The 26,586-nt window shown below is 51.1% G+C and overlaps 2 protein-coding genes across 2 annotated transcripts; both read right to left on the bottom strand.

Annotated features, from left to right (window-relative positions):
* Positions 1 to 1,432: 1,432 nt before the first annotated feature.
* PMP22 (peripheral myelin protein 22) lies at positions 1,433 to 14,152 on the bottom strand. The gene is made up of 5 exons (XM_015879739.1): positions 14,022 to 14,152; positions 13,199 to 13,299; positions 12,141 to 12,231; positions 5,353 to 5,493; positions 1,433 to 2,678 (listed from the first exon to the last, which is right to left on the bottom strand). The coding sequence occupies exons 2-5, from the start codon at positions 13,274 to 13,276 to the stop codon at positions 2,512 to 2,514; spliced, it is 477 nt and encodes a 158-aa protein (XP_015735225.1). The 5' UTR covers positions 13,277 to 13,299; positions 14,022 to 14,152; the 3' UTR covers positions 1,433 to 2,511.
* A 5,412-nt stretch (positions 14,153 to 19,564) lies between these two features.
* TEKT3 (tektin 3) lies at positions 19,565 to 26,151 on the bottom strand. The gene is made up of 8 exons (XM_015879734.2): positions 25,978 to 26,151; positions 24,348 to 24,951; positions 23,818 to 23,901; positions 23,004 to 23,074; positions 22,463 to 22,606; positions 21,131 to 21,353; positions 20,819 to 20,973; positions 19,565 to 19,876 (listed from the first exon to the last, which is right to left on the bottom strand). Exons 2-8 carry the CDS (start codon positions 24,924 to 24,926, stop codon positions 19,660 to 19,662), a joined length of 1,473 nt encoding a protein of 490 aa, XP_015735220.1. The 5' UTR covers positions 24,927 to 24,951; positions 25,978 to 26,151; the 3' UTR covers positions 19,565 to 19,659.
* Positions 26,152 to 26,586: the final 435 nt, after the last annotated feature.

Below are 26,586 nucleotides of genomic sequence, written 5' to 3'. Positions count from 1 at the left end.
GCCCAAACCCAGCCCCGGGCCGCAGACTCAGGCCCAGTCCTTCGGCAGTGCCGCCTGCAGCCACCGGGTGGCGGCCCGATTTGGCTTAATAGAGGCCGATAAAGTTAGAAGAGCACGCTGGAAATCCAGCCCCGTGCCTTGTTTTCCCTTTCAGAAAGCATCGGCCGTATTCCTGACAGCTTTACAGATGAGTTGAGAAGGGATGTCAGTGTCCTTGATGGGAGCACGGTGCCAGGTCTGCTGTGACATTGGACCACCACCTGCCCAGGGCTGCAGCTCACACTGACCCTATGGGCAATCAAGATCTCCTGGGCATCACCAGAGCACCCCAAAATGATCACTCAGGGGAATAGTCTGCGTTGGAAGCCATGGCCAGGGGCCTCCAAGGCCAAGCTGGGCACAGGGCTGCCAGGCAAAGCAGAGCAGTGAAGCTGCAGGGCACCTCTTGCTGCTCCCCGGGGACCCAGCTGGATTTTGGGCCTCAGGACCTGGCTTGATGTCAGCAATCAGCCTCAGCACATCGTGCTGCGGGAGCCATTATGTCTGTGCCAGCAGCAGTTGCTACATCAGCTCGGATTTTTAATAGCCAAATGAATGAGCAAGCAGAAGCGCAGATGCTTCTGTGCCAGCCATGAAGGTTGCACGCGCTGCCTACAATGTGCTGTTTCTCTAGCTGTCACAGCATCCCCAGGCTCTGGGTGTTTCAGTGCACGTGGCAGAAAGGCTTCTGCTGTTTGTGCAGGGTAGTAGAGCTGGCCAGGACCCTGCAGCAGCTGGTGCTGACCTGATAGTCCCTGCTCAGGTGCATTCTCCTGCTGCCTTTGGTGGCCATATCACAGGGACATCTTAGTGCAGAACCAGAAGGATGAGTAGGAACCAGCGCAGTGCTGAGCTCAGGCCGTGGTCTCCCCACCAGTGCCACTGAATCATCACTCCCCCAGCACAGCATGTCTGCATGCCAGGCAGCCCAGCAAGCTCACGGCCCATCTCAGCAGAAGGATTGAGCCCAAAATATGCTTCATGGCATCACTGAGCCCATTGATGGGACAGCTGTGGGAGGTGGAGGAGCACAGCTTGGCTTTAACTCACAAAAATGTCCAAAAAACAGAAGCAACGGAGTTATTCTGACTTTTATTTCATTGCTTCTTAGTCCACACAGTCGGTATAAAATCAGAAAAGCAAAGCAAAAAAGGAAAAGAAAAAAAAAAAAAAAGAAAGAAAGAAAAAGCCAAATGAAACACAAAACGACGACAGCAACGCAGTGTCTGGAGTCCTCAGGAGGCAGCCTGGGGTCTGAGCAGGTGCCCATTCATTGCCAGACACATCTCTGACACACAGACAAGAGGACAGACATTGCACTCCGGCACTGGGCCAGCAGGGCTCCAGCCAGAGCTGCTTCTGTTCCTCTTGACCACGGGGGGGGAAAAGGAACTTTGGTTATAAATGCTTTATTAAAAACAATAGTAAGTCGTCTAAGTACAAAAGCAGTTATAAGCTCATTTATATTACACAGAATTATTTCTCATTTCTAGCTTTGTTGTTTACCTCAAGATTGTTAGCTGAATTTCCAGTGAATAAGGTTAAATTGCTAGCAGTATAAGGAATGGTAAATAGATAGCACCATTTCATATATCTGGCATTTGATTTCATAGATATACTGGGTTTGCTTCCTGCTCACTGGCACTCTACCTCCACGCAAAGAAAATGTGCATTTCATGATGGGAGTACACCCAAGCTTGGGGTGCACCCAGCACACACAAGGGATGGAGCACAACCCCTGTTTGATTGCATTCAACCTAAGTGATTTAAAAGCCCAAAATCTCAGTGGGTGTGGTGGCAAGGCAGTGGGACTTGGGCAGTAAGTCATTTAGGCACTTTCAGCAGTCCCTTGCTCCGAAACCCTTTGAACCTTTTGGAAGTGCCTCCGCCAGCCCTGGCACCCCAGCTGCCAAATGACAGCAGGCAGGAGGAGCGGGGACCAAGCCTCCAGCTGACACCAGCAGGTGAAACTCCAGTGGAGAAGCACTGCTCTATGCCAGTGTAAGAGCAGCCAGAGCTGGGGGTCCCGGGGCTCGAGTGAGGCTGGGATGGGGGAGGAGAGTTCAGATCAAAGAGGGTTCTGCATGAGAGAGAAATCACCGCGCTCTTGTTACACCGTTAGGAGTAATAATTCCTTAGGCACTTTCTTTAGGCTTTAAAACATAGCGTATGGTCAACAAAAGCAAACAATACTATGTACATATATGTAAAAAGTGTTATAAATAGGTTTTTTAAACCATAGATACTATATACATCTTCAATTAACAAGTAACCCTTTGAGTGTTTCCTTTTCGGGTCGGTTGGGTTTGGTTTGGTTGTTTTTTTTTTTTGGTGGGAGGGTTTATTCCTTTTTTTTAATTATTTTTTTATATTTTTTTTGTTAATTTTCCGTTTTCTCGTCTATTTTCCCCCGCCTCCGTCTCCTCCAGGCATATCATCAGTGCCCCCAGCTGCACTGCACTCCCCACAGCATCACTCGCGCTTCCGTAGGATGACATAGATGATGCCACTGGCGAGGGCCAGGGGGAAGGCCAGCCACGCCAGGATATAGGCAAAGCCATAGGAGATGTTTTCCGAGGGTTCGTGCCAGTCCGTGTGCCTCACTGTGAAGATGGCTGCACCACTCATCACACAGAGTCCTGCAAGGAAGCACAGAGGGAATAGGGTGAGTGACAGCTCCCAGATGGGAACTCATAGCTGGATGTGCTAGAGAGGATAATGAAAAATACCAGCATGGAAAATGGCTTTTTCCAACTGAGATGTGGGAGGTGGTAATGTTATGGTCCCTGCCTGCAAGTGAGTGGGGATATCATTACCAGGCTCTGAGCAGCAAGGCAAAAGCCCATGGCACAAACAAGGTTATGAGTATCCCCTGGGTTAACTCACCCCTTCGGCTGCTGCTCCAGACCAACCCGGCCACTCTGAGTGTTCCATTGAAAACCCTAACTGTAGCCTAAGTCCTCCAACCAGAGCTGCTGCAGACACAAGCCACGTTATTATTTTGGGTTAGCACCTGCTATGCAAGTGCATCTGGGGGCTACCAAGTCTCTGCCATGGCTCTGAATAAGCAGAACCTGCTCCTCTCCTCCCATCCTGCTGATCCAACCTATAACACAAAGTTTGCCCCTGTCCTCCATACCCCCAAGCCAACCACAGTCTATCAGCCTCAGTGGGCAGTGTTTTAGCTTTGTTGCAAAAACAACTCATCAGCACTGAGGACTGCCCAGTGCAGACACAAAGCCACCACTATTTCTCCCCGAAAACAAGCTCTTTCAGTCCATCCAAGCAGTTCTATTATACAGTCGCTGGGCTGTTGTCAGCACCACATCCCCTGCACAGATCTCGGGACCACCTACATCGAACCACAGTGATATTTGAGCAGTAATTCCACTTGACACTGCTCCTTTGTTCTGGGAAAATGCACAAGTGGGAATACGTTTCATTAACGCGCCACTGGGGCACTTTCTATTCTCTGAGCACGAGAGCAAACTCCCACTGTCCAGCCCATGTAAAGAGAACAAAACAATTGTCTGCAAATGCTGGTGGGACTGAGAGCAGGCATCCAGCCATGCCAGTCACCTACAGACTGCAGAACATACAGTGACAATTGTCTGCAAGAGGAATTCAGCAAATGTGAAGGTGATGGCTACAGTTGCATATCTGCAGCATCTGCACTGAGTTTGGCCTGGTGAATATGCTGAGGAAGTGAAAGCCAGCTGCATTCAGCTGTTGCACTGATGAATGGTAAATGCAGCACCACTTTGGAGCCTGACTTTAAGAACACACTCCAGTCTTGCCTTGACACATCAGGAGGGCAAACAATCCCTGAAGCTTGTTCTTGCATGGTGACAGCCCAGCTGGCTGTCCAAGTGATGCTGGGGCTGGGGAGAGGGATGGAGAAGCTGGGCCAAAGCCTGGATTTCCACTGTTATAAGTTGCTGTGGATGAGTACACCATGATGGATCCACTAGAGAGAAGCAGCAAGAGTGGGAGAGCTGTCCTCTGTGTGGTCCATCTAAACCTCTGCTTACTGTTCTCCAGGCCACAGGAAAGCCATGTGGAGATCAGCTTTGACTTTTCCTGACCTCTGTACTGGGCTGGAGAAGGATTTGACCCAAGGAAGGAGGCAGCAGGTCTGCATCGTGATGCTGCTTCCCCTTAGGACACCAAGCACAGCACAGACAGGAGGGTACGCTCCCAATTTCTCCTCTGCCCATGAGGATGCATCAGCAGTCACTTAGGAGAGAGCAGGCTTCTGCTCCCAGATCTGTTAGACAAGTTCCCAGGCAGATAATTGCTTTATTAATGCCCATTTCCTCTCCTTGTCTCCATGGCTGTAATGTATTTCATCACATCTGTCTTCCCAGAGATGAACTGAAATGAGCTCATCATTTGCTTTATGGCCAAGCAAACTCTTAGAATAGAATTCATGTCATGTTTACTAGAAGAGGCTAACTCTAAACCACTCCTGAATTGCAGTGGCCACTCACTTAGAGGATGCTCCGTCTGAAGTTCAGTGGGTGAATTCTTCCCTGATTTAGTAGCAAAAAAATGCATACAGTGGTTTTCAGATGCACCTCTAAAGCTCTCCTAGACAGCGAGTCTCCTCACGAGACAGCTGGGTGTTAGGCTCCTACGTTAGCCAGAACCTCCTTGAGCAATTTACTTTTCTAGCCTGAACACTTGAAAATCCCCTTCATTGGTTTCATACGTGGAAACACAAACAGAGCCAGTGCTTTTGCAGCATCTAAATTTGGAGAACTGCAACGTAGTACACGAACTGTGGCTCGTTTCCAGCACTGACTTCTTAAAGAGTTAAAAATAGCAGCTGACAGTTCAAAGGCAGCTGGCTCACCCTGCATGCTCGAGCAGCTCCTTGCTGAGAAGGAAAGCACCAGCCCCTTATGGCAAGTTTATAAATAAACCTTGGGTCTTCTTTGGCCAAAACAGGATCGTCACTACATCCCCAAACACACACAGATGCAGTAAATTTGCAATTTGCCCATCCCAGTGAAGGTGGAACCCAATGCTGGCACTGGCAGTGCTCACCCCAAGCCATGGTGCTTCTCTCTTGCCCCCTGACATCTCCCTGGCTGGGGCAGCAGCCCTCTGGGGAAGCACAGCATGCCCTGGCATCTGGACACCAGCATAGAGATAAAAGAGCTCTATGGGTCCACATTATGCATACCCTGTTCCTTTCAAGAAGCCAGCTTTGCTGCCTTCCTGCTTCTGTACTCAAGAAAGCACTCACTTTCCCTCTCCTCTGCTTGAAGTCCCATCCCCAGTGCATCTCCACAATCAGATCTCACTTACCAGCAAGGATTTGGAAGATCCCAGTAAGGTAAAACCGTCCACCCTTGGTGAGCGTGAAGAGCTGACAGAAGAACAGGAACAGAGACAAGACGCTGAAGATGACAGAGAGGATCATCATTGCTTGGACAGACTGCAACCATTCTGGGGAAAAACAGACAGAGACATCAGTGACAGCAAGCCCCAACCATGGCATCATTCCTGTGTCACAGTCCTGCCACCCCACATGGCTCCTTGGTCCCAGTGATGCTTCTGCATGACCACATTGAGTGTGACGTTGCCTGGGGATTCTGGACAACATGTGCATGGACCAGTGTGCTGGAAAAAGAAGAGACAGGGCCGTGCTCTTCTTGGAGAACACTGAAACGCGCTTATGGTAGAAGTGCATTTCAGCTGTACTAGGAGCACCAAAGCCACGTGCAGCAAGGTGGGAGACAACGAGCCAGCCACGCTCAAAAGCAGAGTAAACAGAGTAAGTGCAAACCTTGCTGCCCTTGTGTGGCAAACCTGCTATAAGGAGCCAGCAACAGCTGCCAAGTGCAGCTCTGTCCCAGAGCCGACCAGTTGAACCAGCCCCTGTGTGAGTCACTGCCCAGCTATTTCCAGGCCTCGTGGGTGTGTAACTCCCGTGTAAAAATATATATAAATAAATAAACAAGCGAAATGCCTCTCTACCCCATGAACTGCCACAGTCAGACAGAAAGAGGCAGTGACCTGGATGGGGCCGTGCTGACAAGCATCACTGCCTTTCTTTACAAACTTTGGGCTCATAATGGATATTGTTAGTGCTCCTGCACATCTTGAGTGGTCTTTAACGATATGACACCAATGCATTCAGCAGGAAGATCACACCCATGCCCTGCCACAGTTTGACTCCCACCTGCTACACTGCACTGTTCTGCCTGGAACAGCAAGGAGCATTTCTCCAACAAAGTGGCTGGAACACAGCAAGACTTCCAAAAACAGCTATACTTTGGCATAGCAACCTTCAACATTCAGTGCAGCAAATAAGGCAGTGTGCAGAGCAGAGGTGAGCACGCTCCCCCACCATGTCCCTGCCAGCAGCACTGAGAGCTGAATTTGCACCAGGGAATGCAATGCAGACTCATGCCAGGATGTCGATGACGACACACGCCTGAGCCCTTCCAGCAGGCTCCACCAGAGAATAGCAAATCCATGCCCGCAGGGAACATCCTGTGCAATTTAGTAATGTCTGTCTTGTTTGACTTCAGCCCATAAATCCTACCTCTTGTCTCTGCGTTTGGCCTCCTGCTGTTCGTACAATAGAACAAATGCAGTCCCTGCTCACGAAAGCAGACAGAAACCACCCAGCGCGGCCCCTGTTCACTGCAGACAGCCTTACTCCTTCCCTCCTTCCCATGCTACCCATGCCATTTTACTCCATAGCATCAACGTGCCTGGCTGAAGAGCTGCTGCATTCCACTTGTTCCAGTGCTGCTGGGTTTATCTTCACATGCAGCAGTTGCTGCAATTCGTTAGGATAGAACTATCAATTCAGGAAATGCCAACACAGTTTTCACATGGACATGCACATCAAACATCCTATATTTTATCCATTTCAAGCTGGCTTGTCAAGAAAGCTCCTGCCTCATGTTTCCATGGGCACCAGAGGGGATGTTCACATCCAGTCCTAACTCAGTGCTCAGATTGGGGCAGAGAGTTAGAGGGCGGCCAGCTGCTGACTGCCATCCCATTGCCATGCTCCAGATTAAAAGCTCCCATGCAGATCCTTCTGTCATTTCAAGGGCCACGGGACCAGGCTTGCAGAGGAGCCTTGTCTGCTCGGAGGTGGATGTCCAAAGGCAGGTTATTTTAGGCAGAGGCTGTCTAGACAGAAAGCTGAGCTGCCCTTTTAATTACATCCACCTCCCCAGGCCTCATTTTTGGTTCAGAATGCAAATGATTCTATGGGCTTTGCAAAACCTCTTCGTCATAGAGAGCCGCGCCAGGATGCCCAGCTCATTACTCACACCTGCAGGTGTGAGCAGTGAGTCCAAGCCCACAGACATCAGCTGTATTAGTACAGCCTTTAATTCCTTAGAAAGCACTGCTATAACTGCAGCTAGCAGTGCTGCTTCCTCACCCCCAAATACTTTCAACACCTTCGCTATCAGCACTGTGTCCCACCTGTTGGATTAAAATGAGGCAGGTTCCCTGGAGCTCTGGCTGCCGCAGACAGAACAAGGGGCTGTCAGCACTGGGCACTTCCAGGCTGCTATTTGTGGTTTCCCCAGGCACCACCCGCTTGTTCCTTGTTCCATTTTTCTCCTGCGTCTGTTCAGCTCTGTGTTTATATCTTTGCTCTTCAGGAGGAGGAAGAAAAGGGAGCAGAGTGGAAAGGACAGATAACGCCCTGCCCAGCGCTTCCTGAGAGCGCATCGCAGGCAGCCCTACAGCCCTTCAGACAGACAGGAATTACACACAAGATGCTTTTAAAAAGGAAAGTCTAAAATTTCCCTAAGCTCTGCAAGCCCCCATGTGCTCACATTGCCACTGACAGCCTAACAGCAGGGAAAGAACTTCACCCCGAGATGCTGAAGAATGCATTTGTCTATCCTAAAGGGAAGGATGAAAGAAAGAAAGCTGGAAGAACAGAAATTGCAGCTGAAAGCCCCAGCAGAACAGCAGCTCGTCCACACCCCCCTCCCAGCAAATCCCTATGCTCCTTGTAGGAAGGTTTTATACCCAAAGATGGTGCAGGATTGATGGGATGGGATAGGATGGAATGGACAGAAGGGTGTCCCTAGCTGAGAGCAGAGGGCCATAAAGGACAGATGTTGGCTGGCCAGAGTCAAATGTCAGAGACATGCAGTTGTATTGAGACATAGCCAAGGAGAAAGAATAAAGTGCACATGGAAGAATATTAATCTGAGCAATCGGCTCGTGCACTTGATGCAAGGCATGACTAAACTTAGTGCTGTGCATTAAAAACATCTGTGTGCTGAGACCTGCAGCTTGTCTTGCCTCTTACAAGCTGCACGTGTCACACCCTTGAAATGCAGCCACTTCTGGGGAAGGAAACAGCCATTAAGGAGGTCACTGTAGAGTATAACAGCTCCAAAACTAAAATGAATCATCACATGTGTGAGGCAAACTTGCTCCTTCAGTGCTGGGAGCTGAAGATCAGCAGGGTCAGGAACAACGTGAGTATCCACCAGGACAAAGGTGGCAGCTGAGGGCTGGCAGCAAAAGCTGTGTTGTCCAAATCAGACCCTCAGATTTCCAGGTCTGATCAAGAACATTAACTGACCCCACATCCACAGGACACATCATAAGTACTGTGGTTTGCAATGGTTTTGAGCTCCAAGGAATGGCAACTCCTTTCATTCCAGTCCCGCCAGCACAAAGCCAAACCTCCCCAGCCATGCTGCAAGCTGCTCCAGCTGGGAGAAGCAGGGTGTGCACCCAACAGCCACTTCTTTCCTGTCCTCCTGCATCTGCTCACTGGAAAGAATCATGGTGTGATGGATTGAGGTATTCCTGGAAACAGTCCCCTAAAACAGGGACTTTATAGCTTTCCCAAGGTATTTGCAGATGAACAGGTGTGAAGCACTGAGGCTGCAGGAAGAGCTCAGCACTGCAATTGCCTCACAACTCTTTCCAGTCCTCTTTTGCCATTCCATCATCAGAAGGAGATGAAACACCCAACATCTTTTCCTCTTGATCACCCTTCCTTTTGGCTGAAAGCTCCATCCAAGATGTCTCCAAGGCTCTGCAGCTCTCCAGAACTGTGCCATTCAAACAGCCATTGTCTCTTTGGCACTGCATCTCCATTGCTCAGCCCCAAGACCAACCAGAGCCATCTCATCAGGCCATTGAAGCTCACATCCTGGAGGCAAAACCCAGTGCTGGCAAGGCAGCAGCCATCAGCTGGCATCATTGCATCCACCTTCCATCAGGGGCATGACATCCACACTAGCTCCAAGCCCCTTCGGATGACTCTGACCTCATTCCGACTTGTGCTTCAGAGCAATTGGAGGTGGTAAATGCATCAGTCTGGGACCTCCAGGGGATTTGTGTGCCACTGAGTTGAAGTCCATGCCCCAGGAACAGGGATGGGCAAACCCAACATGAGCAGCGTGGACATCCATGGGTCTCAGGTCCCAAAGCTGTTGGGTTAAGGGCCATCCAGCACTGCATGCTGCAGTGGGCTCTGGTTTTACAGCCCTGTTTTCCTCCCACAATGCCATCTTTCTTTTGCTCCTCTTCTAGGGAAGGCCAAGTGACCTCACACAGCCAAGAGCAGGGAAATCAGCACTGCTCCCTAAACTCCTCTGTACCAGATGTGCTTTGTGAGGCAAAACAGAAGCCTGGTTTTAAGCAGAGGAAATCCCCTTCGTATCATAGGCAACACGGCTATGGCAGAAATCAATACATTGCTTAAAGAAAAGAGTTTCCCATTGATGGGAACATCTCTGCTCTGGGTGACTCACACGTGCTTAGCTTGCAGCTGTCACATCAGCAGATGCAGGAGTGCACCACAGGCTCTCATCACGTGGATTGTCAGGCTGAGTCTCTCCCAGTGTTTTGGGTTTTCTTTTCCCATTGAAAAAGCCCCAAACCACCATCCTGCTTTGGACAAAGCCACAGAGCAGCAACACGAGAAACTGGGAGGAGGCAACACGAGAAACATCCCATGATGTTATAGAAGGGTGTCCCTGCTGTTCCCCATTGCTTCTCTGCATGTGACATTCCCAAGAGCAGAGAAAGAGTAGTAGAGAACAGTAAACCAATCTCACTCACATTAAAACAAAATAATCCTCGGAAATAGGAAGAAAAGGCCATTTTGGGGGAGGGAGGGGAGGAGGGAAGGATATTGTTGGTGCAAATTGGGGGTGGGATCTGTTTAAAGTGCACTCAAGCCGCTTGGTCCCGTGCTGCATTGGAATGGAGCAGCCAGGGGTTGGAGCGCAGCACAATTCTGGGATTCAGAGCTGAATTCCTGAGATAAGTCTTTTCCAGGAATGTCTGACAGAGCAAACGAAGCAAAGATTGCAACATTTTTTCCATAGTTCTTGGCCTCTTGGCAAAAAAAAAAAAAAAAAAAAAAAAAAAAGTTATTATCTAACAAAATGGACGCAACATGCAGGCGGTGCTGGAGCACAGCAATGGGCAGCAGCCCCCGCCCCCATTCCCACCTCCTTATTCCCACCAGGATGTGCTCAGAGGAGGAATTTGGGAGGTGGGGACTCAGCGCAATGACCCCCCCCACAAAAAAATCCCCATCTGTGTTGAGCGCCAGCCCAGCTCCGCCTCATCAAACCTATTAGTGCTGTGCTCAAACTGCTCCTTCCCCAGAAAACAGAAATACCGCACGGCAGCGTCCACTCTGCTGGCCAGAGGAAAAACAGCTGCCTCCACACATAGAGCGAGCTCTGCCAAAGCCCTGAGCAAGGGTTCCTTTGGCACGCAGCGTTAACCGTTGAGCTCCGTCCTTGGCACCGGCACAGGCACCAATTCTTGGGGCTTTTCTGCAGCCTGCAATGAGCACAGCCTGTGCTTTGAGAGGCTGAGAGCAGAGCGGTCTGTGGTGGCTGCTATAGGGTAGTTTGTATTTTTGAAAGTAAGCAGATCCCTCGCAAAGAGAGCGCGAGGAGTGCGGCATAACCAAGAGCTGGGGCGGAGAGCTTTAAATGAAGGCCTGAGCACGGCACAGCTGCACATAAAGAACAGCCCATGATGGCAACTTGTCAACCAAACCCCAGCACTCCAAGCCTCTGGCTCATCTTGCCTACAGCCCCTTTAATGATAAGAGCTTTAATGATAAGAGATCATTGGCAAAGACCCAGAAGGGGGGCATGCAACACAGCCTTCCCCCACCCAGAACATTCAGAGGTGGGGAACTCCATCCCAGCCCCATTTTGATCAAACCCCTCTCAGCACCGCCATCTCCCCATACACATGATCCCACAAACACCCAGAGTAAGCAATGGAGGTTGCTACAGCAGAATGTTTGGGGAGGTGTTTATGAACCGGGGTATAAATCTCTACCTTTTTCAAGCTGAAACTCAGCAGTTTTTGAGCACGTGTGCCCAGCGGCAAGGCAGCCAAATGCTGAGGAAGGCTGGGGCTCCAATGGGAGCCAGCAGGATCCAGCAGGATTGCTCCCAGTCTGGGCCTGGCTCCAGCTCTCCCTGCTGGCCCTGACACCAGCAGGCGTCAGCAGAGCCCTGCGGTGTGTTCCTCCTTCCCAGAGCATCAGCCCCCACCCATGGGTAACAGCGGGTTGCAGATGGGGGTGAACCGTGAGCCTCCAAGGCCCCAACCATCTCCCATCTCTGCCAGACCCTTTTGTATGCCCACACAAGGACCACAGTGCATTGGTTGGCTCCTACACTGGGAGCACCCTTTGAGCACAGGGCAGTGGCAGTGTGACTGCTCCCAATGGCACCAGTATGGTCCACTGATTGCTTTAATGGTTCCATTGAAGAAACTATTCACAGGGAAAATAAAACCAGGCAAACTGAAAACAAACACCACTGACACCAGCTCTGTCTCCCGGGAAAACTGAAGCATGGACTGCTGTGTATCCCTGCACACAGATTTGGAGTTATGACGACTCCCAGGTGCCCGGGAGCTCCACATCCCAGCAGGAGCTCCTCTCCCTCTAAGCTCAGAAAGCAGCTTGCATGGAAAAACCTCCCACCTTGCATCAGCCTCCATGCCAGCTGAACCCAGATGTGCCCACAAACCACCTGCAAAGGCCAATCCCCCTTGATTTCAAGAGCCCAGGGGGCACTGGCAGCAGTGACAGCCAGGAAGGCACTCACCATTTGTGGATGATGTCAGGCACTGGAACATGGTACCAGTGGTGCAGTTCTGCCACAGGTCCGCTGTCTGCCCACCGTTCACGAGCCATTGCTGCAATGAGACACAGCCCCGTGAGCAGGAGCCATGCAACCCGGCCACCACCCTGCCCTCCCAACCACGGGCTTTTCTTTAGAGAGAGAGGTTTGCAGAGCAAATCCTCATATTTGCTTTTTGCTGCTTTGGCTTCAACAGCAGAAAAAAAAAACCACACAACAGAAGCTCTTTATTCCCTTTAAACATGGGCCAGGTCCCGTGGGGGGACGCGTGCTCCCCTCCCCGCTGCATCCCGCTGCCTGGCCGGGCAATTTGAATGCTGCCACGTGATTCTTAATGACTCGGAAGGTTTTTGTAAGTTCTTCCATTGCTGCTACTACCCAAAAAAAAAAAAAAGGATTTAAAAAGGAAAGGACGCCATGAAATAAAACTGCAGCTCACCAGCTTCACAAAACCGCTGTGTTCTAAAGGCAAAACTCTTTCTAACCTGTGTTCGCTGTGTTCGAGGCAAAACTCTTTCTAACCTGACTGGGCTGCAGGCTGAGAAACACACTGGGAAACCCAGGCAGCACCCAGCCCTCATTACTGTTTGCTAAGCACACAGCTTGAGTAGGAGATGCTGTCTCTATCTCACGGCCCCAACAGAGAACATCTGGAGAGCAAAACTGCTGGTGCTGAGGCTGCAGTACCCAACCAGTCCCACTCTGCTCCGTTTTGCTCTGACTGGCTGTACTGGTCCCACAGGCTGAGCCCATTAGCAGCACGGTTTCGCCCACATGGATGTGGTTTGGGTGATATGAGCTCAAACACGGTGTGGATGCACTGAGCTCCCCCCAGCCGCACCCAGCTCCCACCCAGGGGAGAACAAGAGGAAGAGTTTTCAGCTCAAAACACTCAAAATCCCACTGCTAGCAAAGGCTGTCGTCAGGAATCAAACTCTTCCTGCAGAAAGCCGGGCTGGAAAAGGAACCACAAATAAAACGAGCAGCTTCCGTCCTTCCCGATGCCTCGGTGCCTTACTTACGCTGACGATGGTGGAGACGAAGAGGAGCACCATCACGGTGACGTGCAGCACGATGATCCCCAGCAGCAAAAGCAGCATCCTGGCGGTGGTCTCGGTCACAACTGGACGAGGAGAGGGAGGGAGATGCTGCTGAGCGTGCGGACGTCTGTGTGTGTGTGTGTGTGTGAGGATCTCAGCCCCGAGGGCAGCAGGAGGCGCTCCGCTGGCGGCAGAGCCCGCCCGTCCCGCCGGGAGCCCCAGCCCGGGGCGGGGATGCTGGGCACAGCTCCGGGGCTTCTCCCGAGCCCTGCGGTGGGGCGGGCACCCGAGCTCCGGTGCACCGGGGTCTTTCAGCCCTTCTCCCCTCGCGAAGGATTCCCCGACTTCACCCCCCACAAAAACCCCCCGAGCTCCCACCAGCCCTCTCACCGGGGGCATCCATTGCCCCCCTCCCCTAAGGAGCGCCGGGGGGCTCCCCCAGCCCCTCTCCGCCGGGGGGGCTCCGATTGCTCTCCCCCAGATGGGTGGGGGTGCTTCCCCGCTCCATCACCCCTCCGTGCCCCCCGGGAGGGCTCTCTCCCGGCCCCTCTCCGTCGGGTGGAGAGGTCCCAGCCCACCTCCACATGAGACCACCGGGCAGCCCCCTCCAGCCCCGCTCCTCCGCGGAAGCATTAACTCACCCATCTCCCCCGCGGATCCCCGGGATGGGGACGCGTCCATCTCCCCACAGATCTATCCCGGACCCTTTCCCTCGGGGCTGCTCTGCCCCTACCCATCTACCCCAGGTCCCCTCAATGCCCCGAGGTCCCCCCGTGTCCCCATCCCGGGCCGTAGCCTTACTCACATCGTGGAGCCGGGAGCGGCGGAACGGAGCGGGCAGCGCGCAGCGGAGCGGGCGCGGCGCTGTCAAGTTTCCCCTTTAACCGGGGCCACCGCCCAGCTTGCGTCTGCGGGACAGGGAGGGTCCTGCGGCCGCTCCTCCTATAAGTGCGGCGGCAGCTCCCGGCAGTCGGCCCGTGGTCCCTTCTTACTACCCGCAGCCCGTCCCTGTGCGCACCCCCGGGACACACACCCCAGCCGGCATCCCGCGGGGATGGCTGGAGATGCGGGGCTCTGCTGTGTGTGCTCACCCCAGTGGGGGCACAGGGATACATGGGACGGGATTTGGGGTTTGCTGGACGCTGGCTGTGCCAGAGTCGAGGGGAGTTTCATCTCTGGTTTGTACAGCGGGGCTGTGTTTGGCAAAGTGACACCTTTGTGACTTGCTGCTTTGATGGCCGTTGGTTCTGGCTGTCTGGCAGGGAGTCTTGGCCCCTGAAAGCTTCCTCCTGGGGTACTGATTACAGTAGGACCTCGGAGAGGAATGGGTGCTTCACTCAGGTGCAGCAGCCATCACTTCACTCAGCAGATCTCACCCTGCACAGACCCAGAGGGAGCCCTAAGCACTGCCACCAGCCTCCCCATCACCTCTCCTCTCTACACACATCGGCTCCAGACTGGTCCTGCCTCGTTTCAGAGGCAGATGAGTTTGGCATCCAGCTGCCAAAACTGTAAATCTTGGGAGAAAGAGGGAGAGAAGCGTGCTTGGCTCCTTCCTGCTGGCAAGCAGGAGTGTTCCATGCAGCACAGGCTTTGGCCATGCTGTGTGTGAGGGGTCCCAACCCATGCATCAGCCAGGGGGAGTTTGGAGCACTTTGGGGAGGTGCACAGTGGAGATGGGTCAGTGCAACTGAGCTGTGATCCAGCAGTGCCAGCCCACAGCTGTGCAGAGGGAGTTTAGTCTGAGATCTCCACTCCTGTGTCTGCAGCTTTCTGAGCATGTGAGAAATAGCTGATCCTCAGCTCTGGCTGGACCAGGCTCTGAGCACCTGCTGGAGCTCTGGGTGTGTCTGTTCAGTGCAGGTAGTTGGATTAGGTGGATTTTAGTGGTCCCTTGCAACTCAACAGTTCTATGGTTCAATGAAAGGAGCCACTTGAGGGAAATGAAACCTGTTTTGACTATGAGTTACAGATTAGAATCTGCGGGGGGAGTCCAAAGAGAAGTGCCTATTAGTCCAGCACTCCCTCATGCTCTTAGAGAGGTGCATTGTCCAAATGCAGCAGGGCTCTGGGAAGCCATTAAGAAAATCAGAACGTTTTCTATGGAATCATTTTAAACTGTTAGGATGCTTCAGTTTCTAGAGTAAGGTAATGTGGAGTTAGAAAGGAAATTCTTTGTCATATAACATGAGGGGGTTCAGATGCAAGCAAGGGGCTGTGAGGCTGGGCAGGATGCAAGCCTCAGTGGGCTGCATCCATGGCATCACCATGACCATACAACACAGGCTCTGCCATCAGCCCAGCATATATGTACACCTCATTCACTGCCTCAAGCCAGGTGGAAGGAAATGAGTCTTTTCCAGCTACACAAATAGGGCAGACTTTTTCTGAATGTCTTCTTGCGGATGGAGGTCTCCAATCCCAGGACTTTGCTCCGTCATCGCAATTTCAGGGTGTGGTTTCCTGCTCCCTGCCCTGATAAGACCACGAGCAATGGAGGATTTGAAAGGCAAAGGGGAAAGGGCAGAAATCTGCATTGCCCTCAGTGAGCCCTGGGATGAAGAAAGGGATCGTGCTGTCAAGCAGCAGTGCTTAATTAAGGTGAATAAGGAGAACAGTAGGCACAGATGAACAGTGACACACACAGAGGCAAGGAGAGGGCCAAGAAATGGTGGTTTTTACTTTTTCTAACAAAGCCATTTCAAGCAAGAAAAAAAAATGTGAAGGAAAACACATTTCCATTTAGCAATCTTCTAAAAGAAGATATATATTATATATATATACATCTTGCAGACGTTTCCTTTCTCTTCCTGACGTTTGTTTTCCACCAAGGAATTTGTAAAATAGTTCAGTCCAGCCAACTCTGCATTTGTGCCCCCAAGTCAATTTCATCCGACTCTTTTCTTCAGCTCCAATCCAGTTGTCATCACTGATAGAGGCACTGGAGAAATTCCCATTGGCCTCAATGAAACCAAAATTCACTCGCTGGCTCCAAAAGAAAGAAACACATCCGTGCTCCCCAGCTGGGACATGCCTGTGTGCCAGAACATACTCAGACACTTTTAGAAGTTGTGATACGTGCTTGTCTGTTGCATGCTGACAACATGTAAAAGGAGCACATGTAAAAGGAGCCCCCTTGAGCTCCTGTGGAGCCTGCAGAGGATATCATAGAATGGCTTGGGCTGGAAGGGACTCAGACATCATGTAGTTCCGATAGAGGTCTAAACCAAGCCACCTTTTTGCCCATGTTATTGAGTTGTGCACTGTTGTCTCCAACAGTGCTGGGAATGCTGATCCCTTTTCCCAGGATGCCCAGAGCATTGGCTGCCAATGCTTTGAGTGATGTTCTGTGCCCTGAAGTTCCCTGCTGGGGACTGCCAGATGCTGAGAGGCTGCACGAGCTCAAGGAATGGCTGGAATGAGATCACATGAAACAAGTCCATTGGGGGCTATTAGATTCAAGGACAGCACTGGCAGCTCAGGAAGTCCTTGACACATGGGTGGCTGGAAGCTGGGAAAGGACTGGGAAAGTAGCATGGGATGCTTCTGTGCTTCTGTTGGCTCTGGCAGAGGCTGAATCTGGGGCTTTTGGACTTTGGTTTGAGCCAGCACAGCCATCCCTGTGCTCTTCCACTTCCCAAATCTTTAACAGTTTAGCTCCTTTCCCCCCACCCCCTCCCAATAGTGATGAGTTGTTTTATCATAATACTGAAGCTGTCTTGGGAATTCTCTCCCTAGAGCATTTCTGCATTTGTTGTGCAATACACTACTAACCACTTTTGGCAAGCTTTCTTCTCACCCTAATTAATCTCAGGCCATTCACCAAGTCTCATTTTCCTAGGCAGCAGAAGTACCCAAACCTTCTGTCTGAACAGCTCTTGATAGCCCTGGCTGTTCCTTGGGTCTGGGCAGGGCACAAAGCTTGGCTTGCATGAAGCAATGCTCTCTTGGTTTTATTCCTTTATTTTCTTTGCTCCAGACAGTAGACAATTAGTTTACAAACCCAACTCTGCGGGGTTTATCAAGATGATAGGAGGGAGGGTGGGAATATGTCTGTGGGATGCAAAGGAATTTCTACGAATCAACTTCTTCAGCAACTTGGCTGATAAAAGCAAGCAATAAAAGGGTAATAACCAGCAATAAAAGCAGGCGTGTCGCCCTGCAGATTGAAGGCATTTGCAGAAAGGAAACATCCAATCAATGCAGAAAAGCAGCGCAGGAAGGGCAGCATTATCTAAATGTGAATTATGGAAGCAAATCATTTAGTGCTACAGACGTAAAGCCACTCAGACTTTGGATGCAAGAGGGCAGGGCAGTGATTTAACACTCATGGTGTGCACCAACTAGAGAGACTGTTGGGTTGCAACCCCAAAAGCAACTGCTCATGAGGAGGAAGATCCATCCCTGTGTGCACAGGGAATGCATGAGACCTTGCTGCAAGCTGTGCGTCCTTTGGAATTTCACTCCAAAATATTCATCCTACAGATCCATTCTACAGGAGCTTGGGAGCAGAGCTGACTCCTGACATGGGATGTGCATAGGATACGCTGTGGTATGTGATTGTAAGGATGTAGTGTGTCAGCTACCAGAAGTGGTAACATGGATATTGTCAGCTTATGGAAAACAGGCAAGGAGGGTCTGAAATCCCAATGGGAGATGGGAAACTGACTGATCTGACTCCTGAGGCAGGAGAATGGGCTTGAACTGATTTTCCTTTGGGATTTTTGGTCCCTAATGGCTTTAGGCTGAACTCAACTCTACTTAATTTGTCCAAAAGGGATGCGAGTGGCTTCCGAAAGTTCAGAATAATGGCAGGCATCTATAGGCACCATCTAACAGAAGGATCCATAGTAAGTTAGACAGGAAAAGACACAGCCCGAAAACAACTGCCCATGACTAATTTCCCAGCAGGATCTTAACAAAACCTCCAGAATAGGTATCATTTAGTTCTTCTGGGTCCTTCATCATGATAGAATCATTAGGGTTGGAAAGATCATGAAGATCATCCAGCTGAACCATCAGCCATTGCCTGTGACTGCTTTAGACCACGTCCTTCAGTGATACACCTCCATGTTTCTTAAACATTTTCAAGGTTGGTGACTCCACCGCTTCCTGGGCAGCCTGTCCCAGTGCATTAACACATTCACGGATGGTGACTCCACCACCTTTGTGGGCAGCCTGTGCCAATTCCTCACTAGAGCTGTCATGTAGTCACATCATACCAGTGTACATCACACAATGGTTGGATTTTTGCCTTGAAAACCACTTGTAAGAGTAGGTCAAAAAGTGTCAAGGAGCAACACGACCCCACTTCATCATCTCTGAACCTACCTGAGCACCAGATAACCAAACTGCCATGCAGAAAGCAGCACCAACTCTGAACACAAACGCTCAAGTCACCTGTAAAGGGCTGAGCACAGACAGACCCAGTGGGTGCCCAGTGATGGGCTTTGAAGCTCTTGGGTCCTGACTAGGACTATGAGGCAGCCCAGCACAAACACCACCTCTGTTCTTGATTTGTAGCCACTGATGTATTTCTATTACTTACAATAAAGCCCCAAAGTCAACAGTGCTGCATGAGCACTGTGCCAAGGGACTTCCCACTCCAATGAGGCTGGAAGAAAACCCTTTCCCTTGGCCAAGCTGCCAAACATGCCGATGAAGAAACTGTTGGCTGGCAAACTTACTGCTGCTGATGTTTAATGATCACTCAGCACTTGGGGGAGATGTGGTTTGTTTCCCGTCTGGATGACACCAGCTGTGCACAAATCCAGATCCTCACTCCTGTCTGCCCAGGATGTGTTTCCTTAGGGACACAGACAGCATCAGGGCTGGGGCTGGAGAGAAACCTTCATTTCTACCTGATCAGGGGCTGGGTTCCAACCCCCTGCTATGTGCAGGGTCACCAACCAGCAGCCCAGGCTGCCCAGAGCCACATCCAGCCTGGCCTTGAATGCCTGCAGGGATGGGGCATCCACAGCCTCCTTGGGCAACCTGTTCCAGTGCGTCACCACCCTCTGGGTGGAAAAACTTCCTTCTTTTAAACTCCCAGTGCTGACATTTTAGACCCCAGTGAGGTATTTTCAAAAGCAAGAATAAATTATCATTAGAAAACTGGTTAAACTGCAACTTTTCTCATTTATGTTCTCTTGAACATAAAGTGGTGCTTCTTGGGATGGTTTGTGCTTCTGATGCACTGTTAAAAACACATTATGGGTGTCAACACCTGATTGATGGTGTCACTTCCCACTGTGCTTTTGCACAGACTCAGAAGGAGGAAGACCTGAGTTTGTTTCTCCTAAAATCACAGACCGAAAGGAGGGGAGAAAAATAACCCAGCAGATCACATAATACACAAAGAGAACGTTTAATTTCTACTCGGGACTTTTCATCCTGGCAAAGCTGAGAACATCAACAACAGAAGTTTTGGGGCAGCTCCCAGCTTAAATGTAGCCCACCAGCCGTGCAGTGCAGGGGAAGGTCTTGCGCATCCCCATGCACTTCTCCTGGTCAATGAAGAGGGAGTTGGCTTTGACAGCCAGGTCGTGCTCCAGGACAGCCTTGGCCCGTGCCAGTATCTGCAGTGTTTCCTCAGCATCCCTCAGCCGCTGCTGCAGGCTCTGGATGGTCTCATCAAGCTCATGGACCTCGTTGACAAGGCTGGAAAACAGCAAAGAACCCCATCAAGTACAGAAGGATTTCCCCCTTGGTTTGCTTGACTGAGCTGCCATTTTCTGGCAGCTGTGAATAGAAGCTGAGGGTGGAAGCTCAGCCCCTCCTTGCTGCATTGGGCAGCTGCTGGGGACACCCAGACCTGGCTTCTCCTCCTGTGGATGATACTAATGTGAGGAGAGCAGAGCTGACACCAAGGCAGTAGGAAGCAGCTGAGGTTTCCCATTTTTTTGCTAAAAAAAGGCAAGACCCCTCCAGATTCACAAACCTCCCACCCAACTGATTGGCCAGTTTTGATTTGCTATTCTTTTCATGCCTACTGCAGCAGCAAGGTCACCTACAAAAGTCAGGGAGGCAGTTTCCCTATCTGTGACACATCCTCACTGCTGCCTCTCTGGAAGTTGTTGATTTTGCCTTGCCTTCCTGCCAAAGCACTTGGTACCATGGGAAGGCTGACGGCTGGAGGAGGAGGCTTGGAAGGAAGCCTCTCTTGCTGTTGGGGCAGATAAAACCTTGAAGGAATGCCAAGGAGCAGCCCAGCCAACTGCCCCAGCCTGCCAGGGGTCACCCCTGCTCCTGCACTCAAGGGGCTTGTATTTTCCCATGTCCTCAGGGTGAGTGAGGACAGCCTGTACAGCAACCTGCTGCAAGGGTGCCCTTCTTCCCTCAGAGGGAAGGAGCTTTCAAGGTGATGCTATGGGAGAGCGAAGGGCTCATCCTTCCATAATGGGCACATCCAGCCACTGGGAGGGGAATATTTCCCAAATGGGAACAATCCAGCCCCTTGTCAGGCAGCATTGGGCTGTGGGTGCAAAGCTTTCCAAGCACCCAGCTGGGATGCATGCTCAGTGCTTTCCAGAAAGGACCACCATCAATTCAATCACCCAGTAGTGCTCTGAGCGCCCACGCTGTGACTGCACTCCCACTCACCGCAGTTGAGTGCTGTCCCGACACAGCTCCACATTGGGTCTCCGTGTGCGCTCATCCAGCCGGGTTTGAGCCACTTTCAGTGGAGGCACTTTGTCCCTGATGGCTTTACGGATGTTTTCTATGCTCATCTCAGTCTGGAAGATTTCCTGCAGTGTCTACAATAGAAGCAAGTTTGTGAATTAAAAATTATATTCATAAATAACAGTCATGCTCCATTTCTCCAGCCCTGGGCGAGCTCTGCAGGGAGGTTCTCTCTTTCCTGGGAGTCATCACTCAGTTTAGCACCAAAAGGGAAGGGCTGGGGTTGGTTACCTTGGCCAGGTGGGTCTGGATCTTGTTCTTGGCGTCGGTAGTCTCGGCGATGCGGTTGGTGAAGGCGACATTGACGGCGTTGAACTGGTTCCACATCTCATTGGCAGACACCACCAGCAGGTTCTCAATGTCCTCCCGCAGCTTGGCTGAGGCCGCCCGCTCGCTTTGGGAGCGCAGGATGTTGTCATCCGTGAACTTGGCCCACGATTCCGGCACTGAGATGCTACCATAGAGAGGAGAGGCAGAGATGGCCGCATGCTGCCATGGGCAAGTATGGATCCCACCAGGTTGGCTTAAACACAGCCTTCCCAGGATCCACGCACTTCGACCACTTGAAAGCAAAACATCTGGACACCATTTATTCAATACAGCTTATCAGATGCTGACACGTCCATGGCAACAATTGCGGCAATTATGAAGGCTCAGACAAACAATGGATTCCCACGGAAAAATCGAGATTCTAATCAAACCTCATATTTACGTGTTAACAGCATTCAAGCACGGAGTTATTCACAGATGCCATGACAACATGCAGACTGCAGCCAATGCATTTTGCTTGTAACTTATCCCAATTTCACACAAAAGCCAACATTAGATAATACTGATTCTGTCTCTGCACTCAGGATGGAGTTCAACCCATGCAGCATCCAGAACAAGGTCAACAAAAGCCACAAATACCACATAAGCTTCACGTAAAACATGCTGATCCTCTACACATTTTGCTCCCTCTGAATTTCAGCGTCAGTCTTTAACTATTCATTTGCCCATCCAAATGTCTGAGCTCCACTTTGAAGAATTATTCAAACACAAGAAAAACCAAATCACTCCATGCCCCCCCATGAACACCACATGTGTGAGTGTGGAGCAGATTTATTCCCCATGCCCTTTGCCATGTGCAGCATATCTTTGCTTTTGGTCATCGTTCATTTATTGCAGAGCCAAACCTGAATTCCTGGCACCCAAGAGCAGCTGAACTCTCTCCTAGCACCACACTGTCTTCCTGTATCTTCAAGGCCATCCAGGCTCCCCACCAGCACTCTACAGGCAGGGTGAGCCCCCAGACCTTACGTCAATGTGGAACGCAAGCACTGACACAGCTCCCAGAATATGCCTGGACTTAATGGGCTGTGTCGAGGTGCTGAGCTGAACTCATCATCGGGCTGGATCTCTGAACCCTGATATAATATTTAATTAGGTTGAACTCACTGTATTATGCTTTTACCCCCTTCATCATCCCAGTGAATGTGCTGCTGGGGGTGGGAGGGATGTGCCATGCCATGGCCATTGGGATGGGGACAGCCAGTGCTGCACCATCTCTCCCCAGGGACTCACGTGGCATCCACCCGCTCCACGCCGCGGAAGTAGCTGATGCCATCGGAGGTGTTCCGCAGGTGGTGGCACTTGCCATCAATGCGGCGGGCTGTCTGCTTGTCAGCCAGGTCCTTCTCCACCTCGTGCTGGGCTGCTCTGTTGGACCTGCAGCACGGCATGGCAGCTGTCAGTGGGACTGTTGGGGAGGCGTGGGGATGCTCCCAGGGAGCCTAGGGGGTTTTCATAGCTGCAGGATGGGCAGAGGACAGAGGTCTGCTGTGAGTTCATGTTACAAAGTGACTTTAGTCTCTGAAAGAACAGTGATGCAGTGGTACAGCTGCCCAGGGAGGTGGGGCTGGGGGGGGGGTCACTATCCCTGGAGGTGTTTGAGAAATGTGGAGATGTAGCACTGAGGGACATGGTTGATGGGCATAGTGGGGATGGGTTGGGGCTGGACTTGATGACTTTAGAGGGGCTTGATGACCTTAGGGATCTTTTCCAGCCTTAATGATTTTATGATTCTATGACTTCAGCCATGTGGGGTGGGCTGGGGGCTCCTTACGCAAGCTGGGCTCTGGCTCTGTCCAGGTAGCGCTGCATCCTCTCCTGGCATGATCTGATCACATCCACCTCCTGGATAGGGACAAAAGCATCACCCCGTCAGTGTCCACACCCACTGGTCCCAGTCACACACATCCCCTTGGGCCTCCAATTTCAGTGCAGTGACCCAGAGCAAAGACAGGACCACACCGCTGCCATTACAAAGATACCAACTCTGAATCTTTTATCCTTAAAATCTCATGACCTTTAAGGCAATCTGCTTTTTTAGGGCCTGACTCATAAGAAAAAATCTTTTAATTGGAGCAGTGGCTTCACAGTCCCAGGGGCTGCCACTTCCTTCCCAGCTTCATGAGGCCCTTGCAGTGATTGCATTTCACTGTACCCTGGGTTAGGATTCCATCTTCAGCTCTCATCTTGTTTGCTTTTTATTCATAATTCCAAGCAGACTGTGTAAAGGCAGGGTATAAAATGCACTGCCTAAGTACACAGAGTGGCAGTCTAACTTCAGCCAAGCAGAGCAAAGCTGGGGGTAGATGCAGTATCTTTTCTTAAACTCACTAATAGGGTTGGGAAAAGCGAACAAGCTGCTGGACACACTGTGCTGCTTGAAGGGGCCAAGGACCCCCCTAAATACTACACAGGGTCTTCAGATAAAAGGGAAAATCTTACCCCAAAATGTAGAAATGTGCTGCTGATGGAAATGTCATCTCCTAGCTTGGGGTTTGAAGCATTTTGTGCCCAAGAGCCAGATATAGGACAGGGCTAAAACACCTGCTTAGGGCAGGTTGGGCAGAAGGAGTTTTAGCCAGACTCACCTTGAAGAGCTGTTTCTCCACATTGTCATGGACTAGGTCAATGCCCATCCTCTTCTCCCGGTGAAGTAAGCATTCCTGAGCAACCTGTTGGGGACACAGCAAATTGCATGGAGCACAGAGAAGAAAAATGTGTCCAAGGCAGGGCTTGGCTGGCAATGAGCAGCTAAGCTGCAAGGTCAGCATCGAATCCTACAAGGAAGCATGCATGGCCCTGCACACCCACAACTGGATATGGGGACCTCTGTAGAGCTGAATGCTGACCTCACCCGATTCTCATAGCAAGACATGGGCTTTCTCAACCCAATCTGAGATTTTGGATATACAGCTTACAAAAATATTTGGTTTAGCAAATAGTGTTCTGATGCGCTCAGCATGTGCCGATAGGAGCTGTAAGCAGATGGTGAGGGGCTTGTTTATTGCTAACTTAACTAATGGTCTCTTAGTAAAAACTTTCTAGACGTTACAGAGCTCCAATGAAACTTAATGAGACGTTTGAATGGCTGCAGATGTTCCAGCAGCTCAGGGCTCACCTGCAGAGGGGCCTCTGTCTCTGCCAAGGCTCTTTCCAGTCGCTTCTTCATGTCCGTGAGTGCATTGGTCTCCCCAATCATCTCATCCAGCTCATGGCAGAGCTCTGACTTCCAGAACTCAATGTCATTGACCCGTTCTCCCAGGTTCTTGGTGCTCTCCATTTGGGTTTTCTTCGTCTGCTGGTACTTGTCGTGGATCAGGCGGGAGGTGTCAACCCTGAGGTTCTCCGAGTTGTTCCGTGAGGTCTCTGACTCCCTGTAGTTGGTCAGGTTGGAGCGGTACCAGTCGTCCGGGGTGTAGCGGGTGAAAAGGGATGTCCTGTTGGACACGAACGGGAGCATCTTGCTGGGGGGCAGCCCGTGGGAGCCGCTGGAGAATGGAGCCAACATGGGGTGGTTGGTAGCCGTCCTGTAGTAGGAGTTGGGCAGCCAGGGCAGGCTGAGTGGCTGGGATAAGGGGTAGTAGGGGAAACGGTTCTTGTAGCTGGAAGCCATGGTGCTGATGGCAGGCAGGAGGTTGGTGGGGGCTGGTCGCACATGGGAGTGAACTGCCGATAAGGGTGAGCCAACGAGCTCCATGGTCACCGCTCTTTGGGTCCGGGTCCTGTATAGCAAGGAGGCAGAGGAAAAGAATATCACTTCTTGCAGCAAGATGTGCAACTTGTCATACAAACAGCCACACACACAGCACCCAGGCAGTGCCCACACAGGCTTCGACCTCTCAAAAGCAAATCCCTTTAGACAGCATCCAGAGCATTTGTATATACTGGGATTTGGCTTCATTGTTAATATCGAGTGTCAGGACTTGAGAAGGAGAAATAAATAAATCATGGCACTAAGGACAATGATGGATATTGTGCCTTCATTTTCAATCTGTCTGTCATTCCAATGAAACTGGATTCCCTGCTCCTCCTTTGTTTCTTTTGGCCAGCAGACCTGCTGATCTTACAGTGCTCCAGATGTGATTTTCTCTTTAAAAATTCCATTGCCAGCTCGATAGCTGCATCTTGTGGACACACAACTGCTACCAACCCCAACCCAGTGAGATCTACGGGCAAGGGGATGCATCCTCATCTCTGCGCCTTCACTGGCATCAAATGCTTAAGCAAGGACCTGCAGGCCAGCTGAGCTGTGCAGGACTTGATAAAAACCCCACACCTATTTCAACCTAAAAGAGGAGCTATCTCCCTTGACTTGCAAAGGAAGAAACGGGATGTTCTCATGCAATGAACTTGCTTTTATCCTAGAGCAAAGCATCAATGCAAGCAATCATCTGAAGAGTTGTCTGTTCCTCTTGGGCTGCCCTGAGCTGTTTGCTTCTGCAGGCAAGCTGAGAGGCTGGCTTGTATTTAAAATCATAACATCTCTGAGAAAGAGAAGGGTTTTTCCACTTTTAGTCACCTTAGCAATAACGACCACCTCTACAAAGGGCAGGGCCAGTAACAGCTCAAGATTTCCTGCCCAAAAGCTTAAAAAGAGGTACATAGGAGACATAAAGACATCAGATCCTGCACCCCCCACCACCTGAGCACATCCTTTTGAGTACAACATGTCATCCATGTGCTGAGTGGGGGGAGTTATGAGATATATCTGCCTTCTAGCACCCCTCCCAGTCAAAGCATATGCTCACCCTCAGTAACGCAGTTGGGTACTCAAGAGGTGCCTGTGGGCTGTGCCTCGTCGCTGTGCTGTCAGACTCAGTGGCAGCAGCACTGGGTGTGAAGCATCCCCAGCACCCAGCTGCCCTCAGTGGCACAGCACCAGGAGGGACGTTGCTATGGACACTGGGCTGCCCACAACTGAATTCTGCCCGGGCAACCTCATGCAGCTGCTATGGCAACCTGGTGATGGCATTGGGCAACCCAGTGCTCTGGATGGGCACCGTAATGCCTGCCCAGGGCAACCTACTGCCATCACTGGACAACTTTGTACTGGCCAAATCACTGTTGGTCAACCCAGTGCTAGGATGGGGAACCTAGTGCCTGCCTTGGGCAGCCTACTGCTGTCACTTGGCATCTTGGTACTGGACCTGAGCCACTTACTACTGGCCCTGGGCTACTCGGTGCTGGCCCTGGGCAGCTCAGGACAGCCATTGGACAACCCAAATGCCCTTAATGGACAACCCAGTGCCAGCCCCGGGCTATGTAGTAACTTTGCTGAGCAACTTGATCCCACCACTGGGCAACACAATGGCTCACAAGTGACAACTCACTGCTGTCCTTTGGCATCCTAGTGCCAC

The sequence above is a fragment of the Coturnix japonica genome, chromosome 18 (assembly GCF_001577835.2).
Source record: "Coturnix japonica isolate 7356 chromosome 18, Coturnix japonica 2.1, whole genome shotgun sequence".
Classification (NCBI taxonomy): domain Eukaryota; kingdom Metazoa; phylum Chordata; class Aves; order Galliformes; family Phasianidae; genus Coturnix; species Coturnix japonica.
Note: the sequence above shows the minus strand (reverse complement) of the source record. Positions and strands in the feature narration are given on the sequence as shown.